Source organism: Hypanus sabinus, chromosome 12 (assembly GCF_030144855.1).
Source record: "Hypanus sabinus isolate sHypSab1 chromosome 12, sHypSab1.hap1, whole genome shotgun sequence".
Lineage (NCBI taxonomy): Eukaryota > Metazoa > Chordata > Chondrichthyes > Myliobatiformes > Dasyatidae > Hypanus > Hypanus sabinus.
The window spans coordinates 70,799,306-70,818,326 of NC_082717.1; the positions used below are offsets into that span (position 1 = coordinate 70,799,306).

General features: G+C 41.3%; 1 protein-coding gene across 4 annotated transcripts in view; it reads right to left on the reverse strand.

Annotated features, from left to right (window-relative positions):
* Positions 1-19,021, reverse strand: part of LOC132403001 (ADP-ribose glycohydrolase MACROD1-like) — a 1,163,451-nt gene that overhangs the window by 340,313 nt on the left and 804,117 nt on the right. For all 4 annotated transcript variants that reach the window (XM_059986201.1, XM_059986200.1, XM_059986202.1 and 1 more), the window contains one exon: positions 14,007-14,037. In XM_059986201.1, the coding sequence (XP_059842184.1) occupies positions 14,007-14,037 (31 nt within the window). The remainder of the gene's footprint in view (positions 1-14,006; positions 14,038-19,021) is intronic.

Below are 19,021 nucleotides of genomic sequence, written 5' to 3' on the forward strand. Positions count from 1 at the left end.
CATGTATAGACGCACACTTGTACATTATATAGTGTATATATAACTCCTACCACCCAGCCAGTTTTGAATCTATTTGCCAACATCCCTTGGATCCCTTGCATAGTAAGTTTCTGGACTAGACCATTGTGTGCGATATTTTTAAAGCCCTTACTAAAATCTATTTAAACCACATCTACTGCTCTGCCTTCATCGACTTTCTAAATTACAGTGCCTTTTCAAAATATTTACACAGATTATGAGACCTGCTGTCATGCTCTCCTCTGCACAAAATTGCTGACTCCTATTGATCAGTCCCAGGCTTTTCACGTGAACATAAATCTTCTCCAATGAATTCCCTACTACTAATGTAAGACTCATTGCCTTGTACTCAAAGGTTATCTTTACACCTTTCTTTTGAGGAAGGGGCAACATTAGCTTCCTCCAGTCTTCTGGTACCACTTCCATCATTACTGAAAATGCAAAAAGCCCAGAAATCTTCTCCCTTGCTTCCATTAGCCTCTGGGGATAGATCTCGAGATGCCCTGCAATTAATCCACCATAATATGTGCTAATATTTCTAACCCTACCTTCTTCCTGATATAAACATGTTCCCGAATATTAGTGTACCCTTCTCTTAACTTACTACTCCCTGGTGAATACCAATGCAAATTTTTCAATTAGGACCTCATTCATATCCACTGGTTTCACAGGCTGATTACCCCTTTGGTCCCAGAGGAACCCTATACTTTTATGAGCTATACTCTTGCTTCTTAAATTTTTAGGATTCTTCTTAATTCTGACCTCCAAGGTTCTCCTTTCCCTGTTCTCTTTTTGCCCTTCCCATTTCTTTTCTAACATCTCTCCAATACTCCAAAGGACCCATTTGATAGTCCGCATTACATCAGAGGAGGTGCTGGATGTCTTAACACATATGAAGGTAGACAAATCTCCAGAGCCTGATCAGGTTTATCACAAATACTGTCGAAAGCTAGAGAAGAAATTGCACAAGGCCTGGCTGAGATATATGCATCATTATTAGCAATGTGCGATAAGCCATAAGACTAAAGGTGGCTAATATTGTACTTTTATATAAGCTGGGCTGCAAGTAAAAAAAAATCAGGGAAGCAAAGACCTGTAAATCTAACATTTGTGATAGGCAAGTTTGTAAAGGGGATTCTGAGGGATAAGATAAATGTTTGAAAAGATAAGGGTTGGTTACAGATTGCATGTAAGAGAACATGTCTCATGAATTTGATAGTAAATTTGACCGAGTTTTTTTGAAGATGTAACCTGGTTGGTCAATGAGGGGAAACCAGGTCTACATGGACTTCAGTAAGGCCTTGATAAGGTTGCACATAGCAGCTGCTATGGAAAGTTAGGTCCAGAAAGAGCTATTTAATTGGATACACAGCTGGCTAAATGGTAGAGGGTGATGGTGGGAAGTTGTTCCTCAGACTGGCAGTGCCAAATAGAGTTTAATTTGGATAAGTGTGACATGTTAGTTTGGGAAAACAAATGGGAATAGAACTTTCAGAGGCAATGGCAGAGTCCTGGGAGTGTTGTACAACTGAGTGACCAGGAGTACAAGTACACATGATTCTGTTAAAGTGGCATTTCAGGTAGCCAAGGTAGCTTAGGCAGGTTTTGACATGCAGGCCTTCATCCGATAGGGCACTGAGTACACAAAATGGGACGTTACACTGCAGTAAAGCAACATTTGGAATATTGTGTTCAGTTTTGGTCACCCTGATATAAAGAAAATGCCTTTAAGCTGGAAAAAGTGCAGGGCAGATTTACAAAGATATTGCCGCATTATGGAGTTATGGAGAGAGATTGGACAGGCTGGGACTTTTCTTCACTGGAACGTTGGATAATAATGGGTGATCATGTAAAGGTGTATAAAGTCAATGCACTTAATCTTTTTTCCTGTGCTGGGAAATCAAGCACTAGAGGGCCTAGGTTTAAGGTGCAGGTGGAGAGATTTAATTGGATCCTGAGGGGTAACTATTCCAACCATTGTGTGGTGGGATATGGAATGAACTGCTAGAAGAAATGATTGAGGCAGCTATATGTATACAACATTTTTAAAAGGTAGTAAACACAGGCGTGGGATCAGCTTAGATTGAAATCTTGGTTGGCATGGACCATTTCCACATTTTATGACTCTATGACTCTGTCTGTGAACTGGTATTAATAACAACAATATTGATGCACTTGCACATATAACTATGGAAACAAATTTCGCTATCAACTTTAATTCTGTGGTTTCATGCAAGTACAAAAAGAAAATGACTCATGCTTAGCTGGAGCTGCATTGAATTGAATATAGGATACAAGGATAGAAAAGGTTCCACCCATTCTAAGTGTGTCCACTGCTCATCAGTAGACAACCTCCATTCACCTTACTTTTTTTTTCAGAGAATATATGCTTGATCTATGCAAATTACCCTCATAGTGCAACCCCTTTAGTGTTCCACTGGAACTATCTTATTCCTCTAATACTTCTATCATATATCCTTCCTGATGTGTGGTGCCACATACAAAACAGAATGTAAATATATTTCTTAGGGAATCTCACATTTTGACACCTTGCGAAGAAAAGGCATTGATGAACATGGACAGAGATCCTGAAAAAACAATCGTGGCATTTGGGTTCATTACTATGTTCAATGCATGCTGATTTCGGAGACTTTATTTTGTACATTTTGGAATGTGCAATAGAGAAAGGGATGGTTTTCTAATCAAGGGGAATTATTTGCTTGATTTTACTTAAACGTACTGCATTTACCATTTGTGATTTCATTCTTTTCCTTTTCAGACAGATTTTTGTCTCAATCACTCCTACATGGAGAAATATTTGATATATCTAAAATATTAATTTGATGGATTATATTTCAGAAGTAGAGTGCAAACTTTAAGCTACTATCTTGCAGATTTAGTTTATGTTTCCAAGAATGATGTTCGAAACGCAGGTTTCAAAATAGAATGTAGTAATTAGATTAAAATCATACCTAGAACGAGAAATAAGATGGGGACCAACAACTTAATAAAGGTGAGATATTTCAGGAATAAAGAGAATAAGTTAAAGCATTTTTGTTGCTTTAAAAGTACCAGATCACAATTAAATGTGGAGGAATAAGATTCCACACAGACAAAATAAATTTTTCAGGGCCGGAGAGAATGTCTGATTGTAATGATTATTGACCACAACAGTCAAAAATGAATCTAGAAATGAATGGAGGAAGCACCAACACAAGCTGAACCTTCAGCTGATCTTTCAAGATATCCATATTAAAAACAGATGAATATCTAATCTTTTGCATATGCCAAAATTTGGTGCCAAACTTAATCCATCATAACAGTAAAAACCATTATCATTAATGGTAAATGTGGTCCAATATAATTGAAATTCCATTAACAGAAGTACCATTTGAGGTGGTTTGTTTTTCAGTCAATTGACACAACAGGACCGCTGGTCAAGCATAAAATCTTACTCTTGTCTGCATAATAAAGGCTGTATGCATTTTTTTCTCACAGCCCTGTAACCTTCAACAACCATACAAGAACTTGAATTGAATGTATGATTCGAATTTCCACCACTCTAAGAAAGGCACAGCTGGTTTCTATTTTGTGTGATATGGCAGCAATTTAATCTCTTGTTTCTCAGAGCCTTATTATTTCACTCCAGCTGTTCTAAACTTCATCTGAACGCTACCTGCCACAATCTGATAACACACTGGGAGCCAGCTATTATCCTCTGTATAGTACAGCTCCTTTAGCATTCTTGCTTTAAATAAATCTTGGTAAGGAACTTAAAAGCATCAACAGCTACTGGGCATAATAAAAGAGGGACTTTAGAACTCAAGTGCCATACCAGTTAAAATAAAAATCACAAAATAAATTTTGAGAGCAGCCTATGAACTTCCTCTGCTCAGATTAACTTGAGAAGCATTCATGGAATTTCCATAGTACTTACAAAACATGGGCTACACAGAAGAAAATAGTTTTATAGAATAGCCAAAAAGCACTAACAAAACAATTGCATTCTTTCAAACAGTGTCAAGCATGACTTGCTTCCGCTCCAGGTGAGGTGGCTGAGCACACCAATACAGGAGCTAACTGGGGCAGGAAATACTTGATTGGTAGTTTGGGATTATTCTACCATTTATGTTGGGCTTTTGTGTGTTCCAAACAAAGTGACTCAAGGTTCCGATAGTTCCTGAACACTACACTGCCACTTTGTGTCAGGATGCCTGCAATTCAGTGATGAGACTGCACTTGCAACAAGCTGGCTTTGAGATTATCGTTAACTAGTTTCATAAAGTAAAATCTTGCCTTGACAGAGGTCAGAACAGAGTGTCTGTTTAGTGAGTCTGGTATCAGGGATGTGAATGATGTTGCCTGACCAGAGCCCACTGAGGCGAACTCAGCCCTCAAGGCTGGTGATATCAGCTGAGGAAAGGATGCTGACATTTGTCCACTTACTCTGTCAGTATTTGCTTTCAAAGAGAAGTGGATCTCAAGATACAGAAGGTAATCAATGATCTCCAACATTTTTCCATGGATTTAGACCATAAAACATAGGATCATAATTAGGCTATTCGGATCATTGAGCCTGCTCTGCCACTCCATCATGGCTGATCTTGTCACGACAAGTTTCATGACGTACATCGGTGATAAAATACCTGATTCCAATTCCGTAAAGGTGTGCAGGAGCCACAAAAGCAGCTCAGAAAACATCAGTGGGTTATTCAGCCCTTGACCATATTCTGCTGCACTTTGCTAATCTGTGATCGAACTCCATGTCTCTAGTTAATGAAAACCTTTTAAGCTTATATATAAACCTAACACCAGAGGCTGCTGTAAATTGCTATTTGCAGAAGAATCTTCTAATCTTCAGAAAAGTTTTATAACAAACATGAAAAGAGTCTGGTTTTATCTATTGCACTATCACACTTAGCCCTAAACTTATCAACTAACACCCTACTTCCATTTATGTCTTGAAATTACACCTGAATCTTCAAGATACCAAGAAAGCAATCCCAAACTTGTGTAATTTCAAATCCATTTGCAGAGTGTTCGTGGAGTGGAAACATAGAACAAAGCATTTCGAAATGATTTTATCTTACCCTTGCAAAATTTCCAGACTGAAAGGATGATATACACCCCTTTAAATCTGAGAATAGAACGCCGAAATACTGATAGTGTTCTAAATGATTCCTACTTCTTACAAGCTAGATTTACTTAAATATACTATTCTGAAAGAGTGATGGAATCTTCAAGGTTTCAAAAAAGCAATTGTAGTTTTCAAAAGAGAATTGGATAAATAACTGAAAAAGGAAAATTCATCACTGCTTTGGAAAGAAACGGAAGACTGCAGAACAATTTTGTTAGCTCTTTTAAGGAGCAGCCGCAGATATGATAATTGAATGGGCTCCCTTTGGCTTCTTTATTCAGGAACAAAAGGAAACAGAAAATTATGCAGCACATAAAACACAATATGTGGCAGCAATTAAGCAGGTTTAATACCCGAAAGATGGCACAAGCCAGTTTTAATCACACACATCTGCCTGGGCACCTGTATGATTCCATCATCTCCATGTTTTATTCCGATTCCCAAATCCTGGTAACATGCAAATGTTTTAGGCAAAAAGAACAGATATCCAACATGTATGAAGGTCAATAAAACATGAAGCATGAGAAATTTTTCCTCCACTAGGCACATAGTAGACGTTGCTTTTCGTTCACTATTGTTGACAAATGAAATTTGGAAAGAACATAGAATTGCTATTTGTCATCAACATCAATGATTTGGATTAGGTAGTGTGGTTGACAGTGAACATGATTATCAGGATTTACAGAGGGATCTTGATCAGCTGGGTAAGTTGATTGAGGAATGGCAAATGGAGTTTATTTCAGATAAATGCAAGGTGTTGCATTTTAAGTCAAAGTCAAAGTAAATTTATTGTCAAAGTACGATATGTTATATACTACATTGCGATTCACTTTCTTACCAGCATTTAAAGGAAAATAAATAAATACAATGGTATTTATGAAAAACTATTCATTAACAAAATAATATGCAAAAGAAGACAAATTGTGGAAATAAAGAATAAATAATACTGAGAACATGATTTGCTCACTCACAAGTTATGGAGTCCTTGAAAGCGAGATTGTAGGTTGTGGCAACACGCAGAAAATGCTGGTGGAATGCAGCAGGCCAGACAGCAACTACAGGAAGAAGTACAGTCGACGTTTTGGGCCAAGACAATTCATCAAGACTAACTGAAAGAAGAGATAGTATGAGATTTGAAAGTGGGAGGGGGAGGGGGAAGATCCAAAATGATAGGAGAAAACAAAAGGAGGAGGGATGAAGCTAAGAGCTAGAAAGTTGATTGGCAAAAGGGATACAGAGCTGGAGAAGGGGGAGGGGAGCACCAGTGGGAGATGGAGAACAGGTAAGGAGTGATTGTGAGAGGGACAGAGAAAAAAAAGAGAGGAAAAAGGGGGGAAATAATGAATAAATAAGGGATGGGGTAAGAAGGGGAGCAGGGGCATTAACAGAAGTTAGAGAAATCAATGTTCATGCCATCAGGTTGGAGGCTACCCGGATGGAATATAAGGTGTTGTTACTCCAACCTGTGTGGCTTCATCTTGACAGTAGAGGAGGCCATGGATAGACATATCAGAATGGGAATGATGGGACATGGAATTAAAATGTGTGGCCACTGGGAGATCCTGCTTTCTCTGGCAGACAGAGCGTAGGTGTTCAGCAAAACAGTCTGCCAGTCTGCGTCGGGTCTCACCGATAAATAAAAGGCCACACTGGGAACACCGGACGCAGTATACCACACCAGTTGACTCACAGGTAAAGTGTCGCCTCACCTGGAAAGACTGTCTGGGGCCCTGAATGGTGGTGAGGGAGGAAGTGTAAGGGCAGGTGTAGCACTTGTTCCGCTTACAAGGATAAGTGCCGGGAGGGAGATCGGTGGGAAGGGATGGTGGGGGGACGAATGGACAAGGGTGTCGAGTAGGGAGCAATCGCTGCAGAAAGCAGAAAGGGGGGGAGGGTAAGATGTGCTTGGTGGTGGGATCACGTTGGAGGTGGCGGAAGTTACGGAGAATTATATGTTGGACCCGGAGGCTGGTGGGGTGGTAGGTGAGGACAAGGGGAACCCTATCCCTAGTGCGGTGGCGGGAGGATGGGATGAGAGCTGATGTGCATGAAATGGGAGAGATGCATTTGAGAGCAGAGCTGATGGTGGAGGAAGAGAAGCCCCTTTCTTTAAAAAAGGAAGACATCTCCTTCGTCCTGGAATGAAAAGTCTTATCCTGAGAGCAGATGCGGCAGAGACAGAGGAATTGCAAGAAGGGGATGGCATATTTGCAAGAGACAGGGTGGGAAGAGGAATAGTCCAGGTAGCTGTGAGAGTCCCATTTTCTCTCAATTTTATGCAAATCTGTTCTCACTGCATCCTCCCACCACCCCACTAGGGACAGGGTTCCCCCTGTCCTCACCTACCACCCCACCACCCTCTGAAGGGGCGACCCTTCTCCTGTGAGTAGGCTGGCATGGTATACTGCATCCAGTGCTCCCAGTGCGGCCTTTTATTTATTGGTGAGACCCGACACAGACTGGCAGACTGTTTCGCTGAACACCTACGCTCTGTCCGCCAGAGAAAGCAGGATCTCCCAGTGGCCACACATTTTAATTCCACGTCCCATTCCCATTCTGATATGTCTATCCATGGCATCCTCTACTGTCAAGATGAAGCCACACTCAGGTTGGAGTAACAACACCTTATATTCCGTCTGGGTAGCCTCCAACCTGATGGCATGAACATTGATTTCTCTAACTTCCATTAATGCCCCTCCTCCCCTTCTTACCCCATCCCTTATTTATTATTCCCCCCCTTTTTTACTTCTTTTTTTCTCTCTGTCCCTCTCATAATTGCTCCTTGCCTGCTCTCCATCTCCCTCTGCTGCTCCCCCCCCCCCCCTTCTTCGGCTCTGTATCCCTTTTGCCAATCACCTTTCCAGCTCTGAGCTTCATCCCTCCCCCTCCTATTTTCTCCTATCATGTTCGACCTCCCCCTCCTACTTTCAAATCTCTTACTATCTCTTCTTTCAGTTAGTCCTGACGAGGGGTCTCGGCCCAAAACGTTGACAGTGCTTCTCCCTATAGATGCTGCCTGGCCTGCTACGTTCCACCAGCATTTTGTGTGTGTTGCTTGAATTTCCAGCATCTGCAGGTTTCCTCATGATTGTAGGTTGTGGGATCAGTTCAGTGTTGCGGTGAGTGAAGTTATGCTGGTTCAGGAACCTGATGATTGTAGGGTAATAACTGTTCCTGACTCTGGTGGTGTGGGATATAAGGCTCCTGTTGCTCCTATCCAATGGTAGTAGCTGGAAAAGAGCAGGGCCACGATGGTGGGAGTCCTTTATGATGTATGTTACTTTCTTGCGGCAACACTCCATGTAAGTGTGCTCAGTGGTGGGGAGAGCACTGAGTCTATATTTTTTTTTTGGACTGGTCTATATTCACAACTTTCTGCAGACTTTTCCGTTTCTGGGCATTGGAGTTTCAATACCAAGCCATGGAAGTAGGACATTTTAGGAAGGAAAATGAAGGTAGGACTTTCACAACAGCAAGGTCTTGGGGGAGTGCCATAGAACTCTCGTTCCCTCAAAGTGGCACTGCAGGTAGATAGGCTGGTGAAAGCTGAGAAGAGTTCAGAGGAGATAAATGTTAGGGCTTGAGGGACTGGGTTATGAAGAGAAGTTGAGGAGGTTGGGACTTTTTTTCAATTGGAGTTTAGGAGAACAAGGTATAATGTTATAGAGATGTAAAAATTATGAGGGACAAAGACAATGACATGGCACACAGTCCTTTTCCCAGCAAATCCTTGAGAATCAAGGATTAGAGGTCATAGGTTTAAGGTGAGAGGGGTGAGTAGAGACTTTTCCACCCAGGGATGGTCAATTTATGGAATGTGCTGCCAGAGGAAGCAAGCATATTAACAACATTTAAAAGGCACTCGGACAAGTACATGAATAGGAAAGCTTTAGAGGAATCTAGACCAAAATCAGGCAAATGTGACTCTGGGTTGGCATGGTCCAGTGGGGCCAAAGAGCCTGTTTCCCTGTTATATGACCCTATGACTTTATTTCTAAGCTGGCAGTCTCGTGGCGGTCTAACCTTAGGTCCTCAATGTTGAATGTGGCGTATCTAATGGATAAAGAAAATTATGTGTGTTTTTTTTAAATTGTAGCCTGAGAAACCCTGAACTTCTTTGAAGATTCCCTTTTAGCTTTCACACTAATGCATTCACAAACATCTTCTACAATTTCCGAACAGGCAATTAGGCACTCTGGTCTGATATTATGAGCCAAGACTGTTTCCCTCAGATCTGGGAGTAAGATCTTTGTTTTACAGAACACACACGAGTATTCATAGACTTCTAAATTATGCCAAATTCTCATGGTCTATTAATCATCAGCACTTCTGAAAGGGACCCCACAGCTAATGATGCCTCTGGCACACCAAGTTCACTTCATATTTCCTACATTAACACTTTTGCATGGTCACAGGTGAGAAAAACAATTAAACAGATCTTAAAGTTTTTTGCAATTAGAGTTTGGAAGGGCAGGTCAGATTCTGGTGTTGCCTAATTAACAGTGCTTGGGTGAGCACCATTGTGAATCACTCCCATTTTCCAGCAAAGTGGTGATTTGGAAACAGGAGAAATGTTTCAAAGAGTTCATGCAATAAGCTTTTTTAATTTAAAATGGCTGTATCGAAGTATCAAATTTACATACACATCACTGTGTAAAGTCCATTTGAAATATTTCAAGTATGAAGTCTATCAAAATACCGGTTAACAAGCAAAGCTTTTTTGCTGCATCCTTTATCCTTTACTTCATCTGTGCACATTTTCAAATCTGTTTGGAGATGCAACAGCTTACATTTCAACAACAGAAATGACTTCAAGGTACTTCAGTGATCTGCACACTAATGATGGTTCCTGAGCCAGGAAGAAATGAGGGGAAAGAAATCTGATTTTGATTGCTGCTGTTAAACATGATCCACTCACTGTATACTTCACTCTCAACATTTGGTTCACCTCATGATACTACAGCATACATAGCAAAGTACAATTTTCCACTGCTGTGAAACTTAGATGGAAGACACGAGTTTTGAGGAAGTTAATGACCAATAGAAATTATGAACTGTTCACCTCTTAATCTAAAATCCAAAGTCTTCATTGCTCTCAATAGCAGACTCCTGAGTATTTTAATATATTGAAACTATGAAATATATAAAAAAAAATAGATCTGGACCTTATTTCACAATTGGCTGAAAAGACAGATTAAGAACATAATCTTGAACTAATATAAACTACTGCAGTTGCCAAAAATCTGAAAGAGAAACAGGACTGAAAAGCCATCAACATGAAATGTAAATTCCATTTCTCTCTCTCAAATGCTAGCTGCCCTACTGAACATTTTAGACACGAGATTCCAAGGATGTTGGAACCCTTGACCAACATACAGACTAGATACTGAAAGAATTTAACAGGTCAGGCAACATTTATAACACAACCAATTTGGTCTGAAACTGATCCACTATCTTAAACATTCTGTCCACCATTAGTGCACTCAAGGTGTACAGTCTGCCATCTGTGGAATCTAAGACAATCTGCACATGTGCGAAAACAAGGGCACAAGGTTTATAGGGCATAGGCATAAATTTACCATGGAAACTGCAGAATTACAATTAAAGCTAGTATACATATTTATTGAACTGATTCATTCATTCACTACGGCAATACAAAATACAATATTATACATTGCCGTAATACATGGGTGATCATGGTCTTTCCATCATCGTAATTGCACCTGGCAAATTTTTCCACATAAGTGGTTTGCCATTGCCTTCTTCTGGACAGTGACCTTACATTATCAATAGTCAACAGAGATTGTTGGCCTAGCATCAATGGTTATATAACCAGGACTTCCGGGGCACCAAGGCGCGATTCGAGTAGCAGCAGTACTCTCAATGGATACAAATGAACCCGCTAAAAAGCACAACTGCTTACAAGGTCAATACAGTCAACAAAGATGCCTTAATGCATTTAAATGAACTATCGCAGCTCAAAACTGATGGAAACAACACCAATTGCGGTCGAAAGTGCCCACGTAGGATTCCAAAGAAGAGGTGTGGCTATAAAATGGGGTTAAAGGAAAAGGGGTTTTAATCTCCCTGTGTCGACTATCTGGCAAACATGCAGCCTCTGGTGAATAAAATCGATGATCTCAGAGCTAGGCTGCTGAATCAGAGACACATTAGGACCGCGTGTGTCTTTTGTTTCACGGAATCCTGGTTAACCCTTTCTGCACCGGATGCAGCGATTCAGATCAACAGGTTTAGTACACACTGTTAGGATAGGTCTATAGAGACTCTCAAAAGCAGAGGTGGAAGAGTATGCCTCATGATCAACTCTTCTCGGTGCACAAATATATCAGTGCTGTCCCAATTCTGCTCACCAGACCTGGAATATCTAGCAGTTAAGTGCTGTCTTTTTTACCTACCACAGGAGTTCTCTGGAGTCATTTTTGTAGCAGTATATATTTTAGCTCAGGTCAACATCAATCACGCTTTAGATGAACTGAGCAATGGGATCAACATGCATGAAACAGTGCATCCTAATGCCTTCACCATTGTTTTGGGAGATTTTGACTTGCAATACTAGAGGAAACAACACACTGGACCATTGCTACACCACCAAGAATGCCAACCGTGCTATTCCACGCCCTCACTTCGGGAAGTCTAATCACCTGGCTGTACTTCTACTCCCTGAGGATAGGCAGAGACTGAGGACTCCAGCACCAGCAGTGAGGGGCAACAAGGTATGGACAAGGGAAGCACAGGAGAGTCTACAGGACTGCTTTGAGTCAGTGGACTGGACTGTATTCAGGGATTCATCTTCAAACCTGGATGAGTATGCTGTTGTTACTGACTTCATTAAAACCAGTGTGGATGAGTGTGTGCCCACAAAGACTTACTGCACTTTCCCAAACCAAAAGCCGTGGATGAACCAGGAGGTACGTTATCTGCTGAAGACTAGATCGGTGGTATTCAAGTCTGGCAACCCAGGCCTGTACCAGAAAACCAGGTATGATTTTGAGGGTTATTTCAAGGGCAAAGAGACAATTTCAAATGAGGTTGGAGGCGACATCAGATGCAAGGCAACTCTGGTAGGGTCTGCAGGATATTAGTTCCTACAAAGTGAAACCCAATGGCATGAATGGCAGCAATGCTTCACAACCAGATTAACTCAACGTCTTCTATGCACGCTTTGAAAGGGAGAACACAACTACAGCTGTGAAGATCCCTGCTGCATTTGATGACCTTGTGATCTCTGTCTCAGAGGCTAATGTTAGGCTGTCTTTATAGAGAGAGAACCCTCGCAAGGTGGAAGGTCCAGATGGAATACCTGATAAGGGTCCTGAGACCTATGCCAACCAACCAGCGGGAGTACTCAAGGATATTTTTAACCTCTTACTGCTATAGTTGGAGGTTCCCACTTGCTTCATAAAAGCAACAATTACACCAGTGCCTAAGAAGAAATAATGTGAACTGCCTTAATGACTATCGCCCAGTAGCACTCACATCCAGAGCAATGAAATGCTTTGAGAGGTTGGTCATGACTAGACTGAACTCCTGCCTCAGCAAGGACCTGGATCCATTGCAATTTGCCTATCCCTACAATAGATCAACAGCAGATGCAATCTCAGTGGCTCTCCACATGGCTTTAGACCACCTCGATAATACAAACAAATAATGTCAGGACCCATGTGCTGTTCATCAACTACAGCTTAGCATTTAATACCATCACTCCCACAATCCTGATTGAGAAGTTGTAGAACCTGGGTCTCTGTAAATTGGATCCTGGACTTCCTAACCGGAAGACCACAATCTGTGTGGATTGGTGATAACGTATCATCCTCGCTGATGATTAAATCTGGCGCACCTCAGGGGTGTGTGCTTAGCCTACTACTCTACTCTCTATATACACATGACTGTGTGGCTAGGCATAGCTCAAGTACCATCTATAAATTTGCTGATGATACAACCATTGTTGGTAGAATCTCAGTTGGTGATGAAAGGGCGTACAGAAGTGAGATATGCCAACTAGCGGAGTGGTGCCACAGCAACAACCTGGCACTCAACGTCAGTAAGACAAAACAGCTGATTGTGGACTTCAGGATGGGTAAGACAAAGGAATACATACTAATCCTCGTAGAGGGATCAGAAGTGGAGAGAGTGAGCAGTTTCAAGTTCCTGGGTGTCAAGATCTCCGAGGATCTAACCTGGTCCCAACATATTGATGTACAAAGTGTAGTTATAAGAAGGCAAGACAACGGCTATACCTCATCTGGCGTTTGAAGGGATTTAGCACGTCAACAAATACACTCAAAAACTTGTACAGATGTACAGTGGAGAGCAGTCTGACAGGCTGCATCCACAACCAGCTCCCATGGCTTCATGTGTTACTGGTTGGGAAGATAAGTAGTTGCTACACCTTGCCCAACAGTGACCTGCAGGTTAGCAGAGGGAAACAGCGCCTCACGTCTCTTTTGGTAGAGAGGTATCTCCATCCCGCCACCCTATTGAAATGATAACCAAGTGAAATAAAGTGGACTGGTTTCCATTTTAGTTCAGAGGCTTAACAAACATTAAAAAAAAGCTATGTTCCTTCACAGATACGAGATTCTGCAGATGTTGTAAATCCAGAGCAACACGCAGAAAATGGTGGAGGAACTCAGCTGGTCAAGCCAGCACCTGTGGAGAGGAATAAAGAGTCGATGTTTTGGGCCGAGACCCTTCATCGGTTCTTATTGTACATATGATTAACTAATTCAGAGAAAAAAAATTAGCTGCAGCCTGGTTTGCTGCAAAGCTTCTGCAAAGATTATGAAAGCTCACATCGTAGGACAAATATCTAAAAAAAAATTGTACTCACCATAGATACCAGTGGATATACAGGGAAATGCCTGCAATTAGAGAAAAATAAATGAAAAATTAGAGAAAGAACAAAAAAAAATTGCAGATCTGATGAAGTAATCAGTCAGCACTCAGTAAAGCAGAGCTGTGCCCAGATTGTCTGTCATTCAGAAATAAACTATGGATTTGAATAATCAGGATTGGTGGGTAATGAGGGTTTTCTATTTTTAAGATTGTGTGTATTCAATGAGCAATTGGTTTCATATTTATTTGGAGAATTATGAGACAAAACTAAATAACTGAACTTTCCATTAACTTGAATTGTTCAGAGAAAATGGAAAGATTCAGATGAGTCATGTCACTCTGCATGGTAATAAAAAGCACCAACCAAATACGGCACAACTGTGCTAGTCAGTGAGTTGGGTGTGAAGTGGGACACATGGGATTGATAGGAATAGCAAAATCATGTCTCTTAGAATCCCTGACATGAGCTAATTTGTCTTGGACCGAAAACCGATCCTCGCAATCTCATCTTTTCATCGCCAACAGTAGTTTGGCAGCGATTAATATTAATCACATGATTATTATGGACTGAATACACCAACAAAAACTTGCCTGTTATGTTCAGTGGGATGCTAGAAATAAAATACCCCAAGTTTTTTCTGTTGCATTGATCTCAGTACTGTATCAATTAACAACTATAACTGTACACCCTTCACACTCAGCCTCTTTCAACATGGCACCAGCTGAATTCCTCAGTCACAGCAACAGTTGGACTTTCTCCATATTTGAGAAATACTATCATGAATCACAGTAGGCCACCATTGCTCCACTACTGTATCTTTCCATAGCTAACAAAGGGAGGCAGATTCCTTTGCAACATAATCTAAGTGAATGGCAGAACAATCAAAGAGAGCGGAATGGCTTCTGTTCTTATGAAATGTAATCCTACAATGTGCACTCAATGAGAAAATCATGTTGAGCATTATAACACATATCTATCCAGCACTCAGAATGGAGGAGAGACTCGGCTAAGTCAATCCAATCGTGAACGGCAATCATGAGATGACAAATAATGATGAACTGGAATACATGAAGGGGACAGAGAGCCTAGTGACATGGTGTCATAACAACAACCTTTCCCTCGATGTCAGCAAAACAAAAGAGCTACAGGAATCGGGGGGTGGTGAACGCCCTCCTTTTTACTGCAACACTTCTGAGGTCGCGAGGATTGAGGGTTCAAGTTCCAAGGAGTGAACTCACCAACAGTGAGTCTGCAAGTCCACTGGGGGAAGTCGGAAGCTTGATATTCACGAGTCTGTGAGACCACTGGAGGCTGGGTAGTCGGCCTGGAGGCCCGTCTGACTGTGTGAGCAGGTGGGCAGGTGGGATGGAGGAAATGGGCTTGTTTTGCTATTGCTTTACTTTGTTGCTGTTGTTGTATTGCTTTTGTTATTGCTTGTGTTATTCTGTTGAAAAGTGTGGACATGCTACGTTGGCACTGGAATATGGGGTGACTTTTTCAGGCAGCTCCACAACATGCTTAGGTTGTGTTGATAGCACAAATGACACATTTCACTGTATGTTTTGATGTACCTGTGACAAATAAATGAATCAGAATGAATAGTTTGTCCTGGCCCAACCACATAGACGCCATTTCCAAGAAAGCTCACCTCTGCTTTTTTAGGAGGCTAAAATAATTTGGCATGTTCTCTTTAAGCCTCATCTTTTTATAGATCTACTATAGAATACATCCGGTCTGAAGGTATCATGGCGTGATATGGCAACTGCTTTGCCCATGACTACAATAAACTGCAGAGAGTTGCGGTCACACTCCACACACCATGGACCACCTACACTTCACGCTGCCTTCGTAAGGCCACGAGCAGAATCAAAGTCACCGCCGACTCCAGACATTCTCTGTTCTCCAGCAGGCTGAAAGTCAGCTTTTATCCTGCTGTTATAAGATTACTGAATGCTCCCTTTGTACAATAACATGGAATCTTGACCTTACAACATACCTCCTCATGAATTTGCAGCGTAATGCCTGCCTGCTCAGCACTTTGTAACGGTCACCTTTATTCAGGTTCTGCCATTGTTTTCCTTTTACTACCCCAATATACTGATGTGAGGAAATGATCTATCTGGATGACGTGCAAAGCCAAGTTTTTCACTGTACACTGTATATAACAATAAACCGATTTAACACATTTACCAATTTGATGTGGAAATCTCAATGCATTTAAGATTATCTATCCATCCTGGAGAACATTCTGCAGAGTTTCAACTGAATGTTCTTGGATGCACAGCCCAACAGTTAGATTTTGACCAGATATTGCTCCTGTCTGTCTTCAAAGAAGATAATCAAAGTTTTTATGGGAAAATAATTGCATCTTTGGTCACTAGTATTTTATGAATGCAAGTTAACTTCCCGTTGCACTCATCAATTGAAATGAAATTGACCAAGGGGACGTGAGTACATCTGGTGCCTCAGTATCCTCATGCATATTCAGCTGAATCGAGCTTTCATATTCTCAAAACAGTACAATGATACTAACCTCATGATGTTTCAACAAGTTATCACAAGACCACAAAACATAGATACAGTATTAGGCCACTCAACCCATTGAGCCCACTCTGCCACTTTATCACAGTTGATCAAGGCGGGATGGTGGCGTAGTGGCTAGCATAATGCATTGAAGTGCCAACTATTTCGAAGATAGGGTTCAATTCCTGCCGCTCTCTGCAAGGAGTTTGTATATTCTCCCCATGATCACATGGGTTTCCTCCGAGATGCTCCAGTTTCCTCCCACATTACAAAAGATGTACTGGTCCGGGTCAGTAAGCTGTTTTGAATTTCTGCTTCTACGGCGCCATTTTCTTATGGTCTAACATCAGACATCTCTTTTACACTTTATGAAAAATCTTTTTGGCATCCTTTTTTTATTATTGGCTAGCTTACCTTCATATAGTGATGAAATGTTTTGAACAGCTTGTCAAGCCTCATATCACAGCCAGCCTCCCCTCATCGCTGGATCCTCTACAGTTTGCTTATCGTCCAAATCGCTCTATGGAGGACGCAATATCCACCACACTGCACACAGTTCTCTCTCACTTGGACAACAAAGACACTTATGCCAGAATCCTGTACATTGATTTCAGTTCAGTGTTCAATACCATCATCCCGCAGAGACCAGTGGAGAAACTGTCGCTGCTCGGCCTTAACACTGCCATGTGTCGCTGGATTCTGGATTTCTTCACAGAGAGACCACAGTCAGTCCGTGTTGGCAGGAACAACTCTGACTCCATCACACTGAGCACTGGATCCCCACAAGGCTGTGTGCTTAGTCCACTGCTAACACATGACTGTGCAGCCAGATTCAAGGAGAACCTGATCATTAAATTTACTGATGATACCACAGTTGTGGGGCTCATCAGCAAAGATGATGAAACAATGTAGAGGGAGGAGGTGCAGTGACAACAACTTGATGCTTAATGTCACCAAAACCAAGGAGATGATCGTCGATTTCAGACGGTCTCAGCCCAAGCACACACCCCTCAGCATCAGCACAGTGGAGAGAGTGGAAAACATCAAGTTCCTTGGGGTGCAGATCTCGGACAATCTCACCTGGTCCAGGAACACCACTGGGATTGTGAAACGAGTCCAGCAGAGATTGCACTTTTTGAGGAAGCTTAAACAAGCATCACTCCCCATTAATATCCTAACTACATTCCACAGAGGTGTGGTTGAGAGTGTGCTGACCTTTTGTATCACAACCTGGTACTCCAGCTGCAGTGCTGCTGACAAAAAAGCCTTGCAGAGGGTGGTTAGGGGAGCAGAGAAGGTTATTGGGGTCTCCCTACCTTCTGTCCAAGACCTCTTTCAGAGTCGATGCCTCCAGAAGACACGGTACATCATTAAAGACCCCTCACACCCTCTCCATGAACTGTTTGCTCTTCTGCCATCAGGTAAACGTTACAGGAGCACCAAAACTAAAACCACGAGGCTACTAATCAGCTTCCTCACACAGGCAGTCAGACTGCTAAATAGCTGCTCTACCTGACTCTGCTTTGGACACTTTTAACTTGTTTTTAACTGACATGTGGTTGTTGTGTTTTACTATTTATTGTTATGTTTATTATTTAGTGTTGCGTTTGTTATGTTATGATTGCACTGCTCCTGGGAAACGCTGTCTCATTCTGCCCTGCAGAGCTGATGTACGGTTAGAATGACAATAAAGTTTTTGGATCTTGAATCTTCATTTTTTCCCTCTTTTTTTAGTTGCCTTCTGTTGGTTTTTAAAAGCTTCCCACTGATTGTTGCTGTAGTGCAAGCACTCACTTTTGCTTTTATGCCGGCTGTTACACTCTTATTGTGCAATTATATTTTATACTTAAGCAACTAGAAATTCACTGCAGATTTAAGCATTATCCTGGAGTCTGGTATATCGAACAAGTCCTTTGTCCTTTGGTATATTCAAGTGTTTTGTTAAGGTACTACTTTCTTCCAAGGAATTTAGTTACTTTAAGTTACACTAAAATCAGTTGTGGTTCACATATATTTAACTTTTGACTGAATCTCCCAGCTTGCAAGGGAAGTATCCATTATTTGCCCTTCAGCTGGGCATCCATAACCAGTTGTACATAGGAACAGGAAAAAAATATATATCTGAAATTCATCCTGATGAGAAATATTTGGTAACTTTGATAGAGGTCATGAGCTGAATGTGATATTATATACCAGGAAACTACAGACCTTTTGGTTCAAAGTTCTTATTGATTATTAGACACCTAAACAGATCCCATGGATTCCTCTTAGACTTGCCAAAAGAGTTATTGATCTGTGTTTAAAGTCACTCCATTAAAACTACCATACCATATTAAATTCCACAGATGCTGCCTGAATTGTTGAGCATTTCTAACATTTTCTTTTCACTTAAAATTTCCAGTATTGATGAGTTTTTACCTATATTTTCAACAAATACATATCTTTATGGGAAACGAACAGAAATCTATCCAATTGACTTGAACAAG